Source organism: Cyclopterus lumpus, chromosome 9 (genome assembly GCF_009769545.1).
Source record: "Cyclopterus lumpus isolate fCycLum1 chromosome 9, fCycLum1.pri, whole genome shotgun sequence".
Lineage (NCBI taxonomy): Eukaryota > Metazoa > Chordata > Actinopteri > Perciformes > Cyclopteridae > Cyclopterus > Cyclopterus lumpus.
The window spans coordinates 2,064,110-2,074,785 of record NC_046974.1 but is presented as its reverse complement, the minus strand read 5'-3'; the positions used below and the strand labels follow the sequence as shown (position 1 = coordinate 2,074,785).

General features: G+C 43.5%; 1 protein-coding gene across 1 annotated transcript; it reads left to right on the top strand.

Annotated features, from left to right (window-relative positions):
* The first annotated feature begins 2,994 nt into the window (after nucleotides 1-2,994).
* LOC117736986 (natterin-3-like) lies at nucleotides 2,995-5,351 on the top strand. Its single transcript, XM_034542683.1, has 3 exons — nucleotides 2,995-3,054; nucleotides 3,134-3,224; nucleotides 3,930-5,351. The coding sequence occupies exons 1-3, from the start codon at nucleotides 3,046-3,048 to the stop codon at nucleotides 5,024-5,026; spliced, it is 1,197 nt and encodes a 398-aa protein (XP_034398574.1). The 5' UTR covers nucleotides 2,995-3,045; the 3' UTR covers nucleotides 5,027-5,351.
* Nucleotides 5,352-10,676: the final 5,325 nt, after the last annotated feature.

Sequence of the window (10,676 nt, the reverse complement as noted above, 5' to 3'; positions counted from 1 at the left end):
AGTTGTAAAATGTGTTATATTGAAATGTCATTTCCACAAATATATGTGTTATTTGAGTTCAGATATAAATGAAAAGATAATTATTCCATTTTCTTTTTCAAATACTGGCCGTTCTATGACCACATTTGGATGAAAAAGAAAAAACTCAGCGAGATGGAACGAGAGGGTTAGATTAAGGAAGTGGAAAGGTGTCCGAGGGATGAGTGGATGTAGGGCAGCAGGAACAAGGGTAGAGGGGGTAATGGAAAGGAGGCGCAATGAGAGACTGCTGGTGGGGGAGACTTGTGAGTGTGAGCCACCTCCCTGAGAGGACGTCTCACACCTCCCTCTACCTCAGTGTCAATGAGCATTGGAGTGAGTAACGCCAGCATTGTCTCACTCAAGCTAAAGGATGCCGAGGGGCCGTACCAAGATGCACCATTTGAGTGACAACCGATTGTTCAGCCATGTCAACATGATTTTAACTAAGCGAGTGGTTGTTCATTATTTTGAACTAATTAACTTCATACTACTTACCGACAAGGAAAAGCACAATAACAAGTGGATAAAAGGTCCTTTAGAGGAGCTCTGTGTTAATGTGTTATCAGATATTAGGTGTTGTGTGTGGGATGATGACGCTGAACCGGGTTAGTTCTTCTCCATACCACCAGTGTTGTATGGAGTTTGGTTTCTTCAGACTTGTTCCCGTCTCCATGCACTCCAGTGAGGTGAAGTCATGTGACAAATAAATACCCTGGAGGGTTTGTTACCTTATTGAATAAAGCAGAGCAAGGAAATAAAGAGAAGCTTCCTCCTATCTAGCAAACCAATGATTGATGTTGAATGAACCGGTTTTCCATAGTTAATGTCTAACTTCATGGTGTTAGAGGAAGTGATGGCAGAATAAAGACTCAAAACAAAAGCCCACTTCATGAGGCCAAAAGCAACCGTAAAAACACAAGTTGTCCTTTATGAGGACAAGACCAGGTAGTCACGTAGTTGATGGTTAACCTATTAAAGAAAGCAGAGACACATGAAGTATCAGACCCTGAGGTACTAATGACTCACTTCATCTCTCCACAGACACACTGACTACCGCCTGTTTCTTCACAAGCATTCAGTTTGGCTCATTCATTGTTAAATATCTCATTTGACACAAGTTGATCTATTGCAGTTATGTTTCACACCTTTTCAATTTAGTTTCTAATAAACATATTTCATCACCACAAAGTAGGCAAACAAATACAAACGGTCCAATCCAGTGCATCCCTGAGGACGGGCAGCAGCACCCTGATTAACAAAGCTGCTCACAGGTGTACTACACAGGTACAACATCAGCATCCCTGATGTTTAATGTCACCAGTGTGGTGCTGGGCTTGGTTACTTGCATTTAAAAAAAGAAAACTCCATTGTTGTGTAACTCTATATTGAAGGGAGATGTTAACGTCTTAAGATGATGCATGTGTGCACTAGAACCTTCATATGTTTGGTCTTCAAAGGTCAAACTACTGGTCACAAGGTTTTTATTATATATAAAACCATTCATTTAGACAGGAATAAAAAGTGGATTACAATAGTTTAGATCAAATTCATGAAGAGACAGATTTCATCAAAGGTTGGAAGTGCAAAGAAAAAAGCCTGAAACATTCAGCTGCGTGATGTCAGACTCTCCGGGATGACCGATGAAACCAATGACAGATTATGTTGGGAGGAAACCGTTGGTGTTAGTTTACAGCTGGAAACATCCAATGCACTCTGATTGTTGAAGTTAGACATCTTCCAACCAATAACCAACGTGTTTGGACTAAAAACTATAAACTGTGTTGGACCTTTTATATTTCAAGGCAAGGCTTGGAGTCCTCTAGACGTTCACATCGGTCCGCCACGGCCCGGACTTCTCCAACTTGAATGCTGTCGTACGTCCCGGTGACGGACGTGATGCGGACCTCCCCGTTGGCGTAGGTGCGTCTGAGGCTCGCCGTGAACGGGATGTCCAGTTTATACTTGTACTCCACCATCTTAACCATGCAGGAGCTGTTTGGCGGAGCGGTGATCTGCACAGAAACAGATCAGTTCTGTCACGACCAAACAAAGTACTAGAACCCATACGCACGACTCAAGGCAAAGTAACAACAAAAAACAAACAAAAATAAATTTAAAAAATAAATCGCAGTTTTAATTAACTGGAACAAACAAACAGAAAATCTACATGAACAAAGTAACAAAATATCATGACCTGGTGACTGGTGAATTTCATAGAAATGGCTGGTTCTCTGGCACAAAAAACATGACGAACTGGCCTAGGACAAAGGGAGACGCAGACAATATATACACAGGGTGAGGGCACAGGTGTAAACAAGCTGGGACGGGGAGCTTGAGTCGGGACACGGGGAGCTTGAGTCGGGACACGGGGAGCTGGGATCGGGACACGGGGAGCTGGGATCGGGACACGGGGAGCTGGGATCGGGACACGGGGAGCTGGGATCGGGACACGGGGAGCTGGGATCGGTCGGGACGCCGACAGGACACGGGGAGCTGGGATCGGTCGGCGGGCCGACAGGACACGGGTAATCAGAACTGGCATGGACTGCGGCACGGAGGCGGCAGCGGGAACAGGCATGAGGTGCTAGAGGGTTTCTGTAAGACTTGTTAAGACCTTTATTTTAGCACATGAAACCTGCTTTGCTTTCATACTGGCCAAAGCATGATGGAAAACCAGCAGGTATACAATCTGGCCTAGAATCAGTTAGGAATTATCAATTTTCTCCATCAGCATATAACAATCCTAATTTTATAATTGATTAAATTGATGAAACCTAAGTGCAAACTTATTAACAGATATCGCTTTTCTTCTTTCTCATTACCAATTTAAAATGACCAAACCATCTCCTCTTGACAGTAGAAGAACTGCTACCTGTAAAGACGAATAAAGGACTATCTTTTCTCTTATCTCAATAAAAAACATGAGATAACAGAAGGGGAAGTATGTCCAGTGTTAGTTCAATGACGCAGCCACCGAGCGGCTGCGTATATAAACCTGAAGGAGGAAGGAAGGTGCAACAAGTGATGGACATGGTGAGGACTTGTGTGTTTTCACCTCCACTGTAACGTATGGACATTAATGTTGGCGTAATGCTCTTTTAAACTTCTCCAGATGAAGCCGTCGGTGTTGTTGCTGCTGCTCCTGTTGGCTCGATCCTCAGCCGGTCCTCTGGACATCGGGACCGACCCGGAGCCGGCGAATGGTAAACCACAACAGGCCTGTTGGGATATGTTTACCGACAGCAGATTTAAAAAGAATGATTATGGAGCCAGTAATATTCTGCCAATATTTGGTATTTGAACAAAACTTCTGAGTTTAGAGTCGTAAATTTAGGAAAGATATTCTTTATGAGGAAAATGGCAAATTTACAACAAAAACACTCAAAAATAGATGTTATTGCAAAGTCATGAATATGAAAAGAAAAAATAATTGATATTTGCAGTTTGAAGTGGAACATTTAGGAGAAACAAGCCACACATTGGCAACATTTTAAAGATTTTAGAAAATAATTGGGTGCAAACCCAACTATAAGATATAAATAGCTTATAGAGCAACAAAGAATATTGAAAAAGATCTCTTTGGTGTATTGGTATTGCAACTCTGCCCTTTTTTGTTTAAGGATCACTTATTTATTGTTGGGTATTTTATTTTATTTTTGTCAGATTTTATTTGTCTCATTGCAATCCTGAAATGTTAAATCCTGGTTGTAAAGCACTTTTGAACTTTGTATTGAAAAGTGCTGTATAATCAAAGTTTATTAAAATTGTTATTGCTTAAGTCACAAACCAAATGGGTTTTCACCGCTTACCTTTGTCCGTACTGTCTAGCTAACGCATATATTTGAGCTTTGGTTTCAGTTTTTGCTCTTTTTCTGGCATTAAAACCATCTTTGTTCTGGTTTTTCCAGTCTCCTCCAGGAACTCGGATGTAAAAGGAGATCCTGAAGCCGCCGCTGACAGATCAATGCCAACAGATGGGCCTCCGGTGCCTGTTGCTAAGCTAAGGCTGAAGAGGCAGGTTCAGTCCTCCTTCATGTCTGGCTCTGAACTGGAGTGGGTGACCTGGAACAACTCTCTCCCAAACGACGCAGTTTCAATTTACAATGATAAATTTGATCGCAATGATTATGTCTGCAAATACAGGTGTGAGGCGGGCTTTTACACCCCCAGCATGGGTTCTTATTGTCAGTATCCAAATGCAAAAAAAAAATTAAGTTCTGGTTCCCCGTTTGAGATCCTGGTGAATAAAAACAACTTTGAGATCCTGGAGTGGAAAGAGGGTTCGTCCGGTTCAGTGCCCCAGAATTCAGTCAGAACCTGCTCAAAGGGGAATATATATGTAGGGAAGAACAAATATGGACTTGGGAAGGTTGCTACTAAAGAGAAGCACTTCTACCTGCCATGGAAGGGTTCTGTTTATTCGTACAGCTCCTACCAGGTCCTGACCACCAACGATGATATAATCAATCAGCAGGTCTACGATGTCAGGTACATCACTGATGAGTCTCAAATCTTCCTCTATCCTCCAGAGACCATGCGGAAAACCTCCGTCAGTAACTATGAATGCCGCTTACTGGTGAAAACGGACTCCCTTTCAAAAACGTATCAGGTGGAGCACAAGTGGGACATCTCCGTTTCGCTCAAAGTTGGTATTGAAATGACCTTCACAGTCAGCCTCCCATTCATCGTCTCCGAAAGTTTTAGGTTCAGCAGCGAGATGACGTTCCAGTACTCCATGGGAAAGATGGTGACTGAGGCCATGACCAGTACAGCTTCTGTGCAGATCACCGCTCCGCCAAACAGCTCCTGCATGGTTAAGATGGTGGAGTACAAGTATAAACTGGACATCCCGTTCACGGCGAGCCTCAGACGCACCTACGCCAACGGGGAGGTCCGCATCACGTCCGTTACCGGGAAGTACGACAGCGTTCAGGTTGGAGAAGTCCGGGCCGTGGCGGACCGATGTGAACGTCTAGAGGACTCCAAGCCTTGCCTTGAAATATAAAAGGTCCAACACAGTTTATAGTTTTTAGTCCAAACACGTTGGTTATTGGTTGGAAGATGTCTAACTTCAACAATCAGAGTGCATTGGATGTTTCCAGCTGTAAACTAACACCAACGGTTTCCTCCCAACATAATCTGTCATTGGTTTCATCGGTCATCCCGGAGAGTCTGACATCACGCAGCTGAATGTTTCAGGCTTTTTTCTTTGCACTTCCAACCTTTGATGAAATCTGTCTCTTCATGAATTTGATCTAAACTATTGTAATCCACTTTTTATTCCTGTCTAAATGAATGGTTTTATATATAATAAAAACCTTGTGACCAGTAGTTTGACCTTTGAAGACCAAACATATGAAGGTTCTAGTGCACACATGCATCATCTTAAGACGTTAACATCTCCCTTCAATATAGAGTTACACAACAATGGAGTTTTCTTTTTTTAAATGCAAGTAACCAAGCCCAGCACCACACTGGTGACATTAAACATCAGGGATGCTGATGTTGTACCTGTGTAGTACACCTGTGAGCAGCTTTGTTAATCAGGGTGCTGCTGCCCGTCCTCAGGGATGCACTGGATTGGACCGTTTGTATTTGTTTGCCTACTTTGTGGTGATGAAATATGTTTATTAGAAACTAAATTGAAAAGGTGTGAAACATAACTGCAATAGATCAACTTGTGTCAAATGAGATATTTAACAATGAATGAGCCAAACTGAATGCTTGTGAAGAAACAGGCGGTAGTCAGTGTGTCTGTGGAGAGATGAAGTGAGTCATTAGTACCTCAGGGTCTGATACTTCATGTGTCTCTGCTTTCTTTAATAGGTTAACCATCAACTACGTGACTACCTGGTCTTGTCCTCATAAAGGACAACTTGTGTTTTTACGGTTGCTTTTGGCCTCATGAAGTGGGCTTTTGTTTTGAGTCTTTATTCTGCCATCACTTCCTCTAACACCATGAAGTTAGACATTAACTATGGAAAACCGGTTCATTCAACATCAATCATTGGTTTGCTAGATAGGAGGAAGCTTCTCTTTATTTCCTTGCTCTGCTTTATTCAATAAGGTAACAAACCCTCCAGGGTATTTATTTGTCACATGACTTCACCTCACTGGAGTGCATGGAGACGGGAACAAGTCTGAAGAAACCAAACTCCATACAACACTGGTGGTATGGAGAAGAACTAACCCGGTTCAGCGTCATCATCCCACACACAACACCTAATATCTGATAACACATTAACACAGAGCTCCTCTAAAGGACCTTTTATCCACTTGTTATTGTGCTTTTTTTTTTTCTGTTTCATCCAAATCTGAGGCCATGGTGCTCTGCCGGAAACCGGCGGATTGCTCCCTCCAGGTGGGGGCAAACTGCCTACCCCAAGCGAAGGAGTTCAAGTATCTCGGGGTCTTGTTCACGAGTGAGGGTAAGGTGGAGCGGGAGATCGATAGGCGGATCGGTGCGGCTGCAGCAGTAAAACAGGCGCTGTACCGGTCCGTCTTAGTGAAGAGGGAGCTGAGCCGGAAGGCAAAGCTCTCCATTTACTGGTCGGTCTACGTTCCAACCCTCACCTATGGTCACGAACTCTGGGTCGTGACCGAAAGAACGAGATCTCGGATACAAGCGGCCGAAATGAGCTTCCTCCGTAGGGTGGCCGGGCTCAGCCTTAGAGATAGGGTAAGGAGCTCGGACATCAGGGGGGAGCTTGGAGTCGAGTCGCTGCTCCTTCGTGTCGAAAGGAGTCAGCTGAGGTGGTTCGGGCATCTAGTTAGGATGCCTCCTGGACGCCTCCCATTAGAGGTTTTCCGGGCACGTCTAACTGGTAGGAGGCCCCGGGGAAGACCGAGGACACGCTGGAGGGATTATATCTCCCGGCTGGCCTTGGAACGCCTCGGGATCCCCCAGAATGAGCTGGAAAGTGCTGCGGGTGAGAGGGAAGCCTGGGTCGGCCTGCTGAACCTGCTGCCACCGCGACCCGACCCCGGATAAGCGGGTGATAATGGATGGATGGATGGATGGTTTCATCGGTCATCCCGGAGAGTCTGACATCACGCAGCTGAATGTTTCAGGCTTTTTTCTTTGCACTTCCAACCTTTGATGAAATCTGTTTCTTCATGAATTTGATCTAAACTATTGTAATCCACATTTTATTCATGTCTAAATAAATGGTTTCATATATATAATAAAAATCACAGCATTTTAAAGTCCCCCATCTCTCCAACGTGCGTCCTCGTTGTTACTTCAACTTCATGTTTCCACAGAGTAGAAACTGGAAAGTTTCCCTGAGCTCAGCTTAAACCTCACCATTGAGGTTTTGTGACCTCACGACTCCTCTGAAAGCCCATCGTGGTGCAGAGACTTTACGTAGAGACATCCTTGCACATCAAACTCATCATGGCATTTGAATTCAACTCACTATCAGGAAACGTCTGCTGAGTGTCATGTGTGAAGGTTACATTTAAATACTCGGTGGGCAGATGATCATTGTTGTTATTTACATTATTTATTGCTTTTCCACAAAAGTAATAACGATAATTGTCTAATTATGCAGTAGTAGAAGAACTAGTTCCATACCTTTCCCTAAAAGCTGATCCTCTTTGTGATTTTTTAATTTTAGTTTCAATGAAGTAGTAGTTGTAGTTTTGTATTATTCCCATGCTATTGTTCATGACTGTAACATCCATGCTGATTGTTTGTATTGATTTACATTTTAAACATAACAATGATATCTTAAATCCAAATTTCTCAGGATTGAAAAACCAAAGAAACAGTTAAATGCAAAGTATTTTTATTGTCTTGTAAAATATATGAAGGCAAATAAAATTAAAGCAGGTTAATTTTCAAGTACCAATGTTTTGAAGCGGATGCGGGCGGGTCGCGGTCTAAGTAGAAATCATTATAGTCTAAAACTTGTCATTTAAGTTTTTTAGTAGGTGTTCCTATGATAATTTTGAATGTTTCTTCTTGTAAATGTGTTCAAGCCTTGACTGGCACCATGCATGATTATTTTTTTTAAAGATTGGAGCAGTTAAAGCATGTTTATGTATGATTCAGACCCAGCGTGTAGGAGAAATGGCCAATTATGTGTTTTTCACAAAATTCAAAATGGCGGAAAATCTAAGTAGGCGGACCTTAGGGGTCTGAGATGCTTTTTTGTAGAGAAGGTGGATATGGACATGTGTGAAAAATTTCAAGTAAATTGGACTTTCTGGGTGAGGGGTAAATCGGACTTTCTGGGTGAGGGGTGTCGCCGGTCAAACTTTGAGGGGGCGCTAGAGAGCAATTTAGAAATAAAAGAATTTGACTCCTTTATTATCATACGTCTATTTTCACTAAGCATGACAAGCGTGCCAAATTTGGTGACTTTTCCAGCCTGATAAGTACCCCCAATATGCGCCCAATGTTCTAAAATAAAAAGCGGAATAATAATACCCCTAGCAATTTCGTCAGTCGCTCGGACCCTATTGAAATACATAATACACTGGTGCTTGATCACAGATTGAGATGAGTGCTACTGCTTTGTACATTTGTAGTGAAATGTGTTTTTTCTGTTTAAAGGTTCTTCACCTCTCTGCTTAATGGAGCTTTGCTTCATTAGATGGGATGATTTAAATGGCTTGGGTGCTAAACCTACCTGAATAAAAGGAGGAAAAAAGGAACAAGTTGTTTGTCATTTGAGTGAAATCCAGTTTAAATCTGTGGTAGATGGATCAATCCCTATCAAGTGGGGAAACTGCAATGGTCACACGCTCAAGTTTCCTCCTTGATTTGTAAGTTTCTAAACCCTGTCGTCAAAAGTCAAGATCAAACTAGAAAAATGCATTTCCTGCTGAAAATGCTGAAATATTTGAAAGAATAGCTGAAAATACTGAAAGTAGCTAAAAATAAAAACAAAAATAAAAAACAACCTGCTGAAAAGTGTTTAAGCCCAAAAGCATTGAACTGAACGGCTGAAAATCATTGTAGTTGAAATGTATAACTGGATAGGTTGGAAGCAAAACTGCATCATCTAAATAATCCAAGAGCTGAATTACAATCCAGGAAAAACTGGAAAATAAACGATTTCACAGCGACCGAACACAGGGAGCCGGAGTCGGCCGGGGCGACAACGGGACACGGAGAACCGAAGACGGCTAGGGCGGCGACGGGACAGGAGGAAACGGAGTCTGCCGGGGCGGTGACGGGACCCGGGATCTGCCGGGGTGCCGACGGGACACGGGGACCCGGGATCGGCCGGGGCACCGACGGGACACGGGGAGCCGGAGTCATCCAGGGCGGCGACGGGACCTGGGAAGCCGGCAACGGCCGGGGCGCGACGGGACACGGGGAGCCGGGATCGGCCGGGGAGCCGACGGGACACAAAACTGCGGCATGGACGGCGGGGCAGCATCAGCAGGAACCGGCGTGGACTACGGCCCCGTTGAAGGGGTCTGGTGCCGAGACCCTATGGGGGCTGTAGTTCCCCTTCTGGAGGCTACGAGGGCTCCCATAGGCCAAGCGGGTCCCTTCGAAGTTGTTGTAGGCTGGGTCCATCCTTGGTCGGTTCGTTCTGTTATGTGTGCAGCTCGAAACACTGGACCCAAACGCCGTCAACGTGGGAAAAGCAACTTTATTGCTCAACAGGATACAAAAACAGGATTCAAAAACAGGATACAAAACAGTCTCACACACAAGATCTTCCACGATCTAGACAAGACGAACCAACCAAGGGGAATGACACAAACAGGACTTAAATACAGAGGGCTGGTGCAGGTGATTGGACACAGGAGGAAACAATCAGGGACAAGGCAGACAATCACAGGGACAGGAAGTGCAGAGAAACAGAGAGACAAGGACTTCAAAATAAAACAGGAAACACGACACAACACTACAGATCCTGACAACGGCAATATTACCATAAGTAAGATGTTTTATTAGGTTACATTATATATACGCCAACATTACCAGTAGTAAGGTGAATTATTGAGGTACATTATACAGTATATATATATATATATATATATATATATATACGCCCACATTACCAGTAGTAAGATGTGTTATTGAGATGATTGAGGTACATTGAGGTGAAAAAGCCCACTTCATGAGGCCAAAAGCAACCGTAACAACACAAGTTAAATATCTCATTTGACACGAGTTGATCTATTGCAGTTATGTTTCACACCTTTTCAATTTAGTTTCTAATAAACATATTTCATCACCACAAAGTAGGCAAACAAATACAAACGGTCCAATCCCGTTCATCCCTGAGGACGGGCAGCAGCACCCTGATTAACAAAGCTGCTCACAGGTGTACTACACAGGTACAACATCAGCATCCCTGATGTTTAATGTCACCAGTGTGGTGCTGGGATTGGTTACTTGCATTTAAAAAAGAAAACTCCATTGTTGTGCAACTCTATATTGAAGGGAGATGTTAACATCTTAAGATGATGCATGTGTGCACTAGAACCTTCATATGTTTAGCCCTCAAAGGTCAAACTACTGGTCACAAGGTGTCTCCAGCTTCACTAAAATGTCTCTACGTAAAGTCTCTGCACCACGATGGGCTTCCAGAGGAGTTGTGAGGTCACAAAAAACCTCAATGGTGAGGTTTACTCTGTGGAAACATGAAGTTGAAGTAACAACGAGGACGCACGTTGGAGAGATGGGG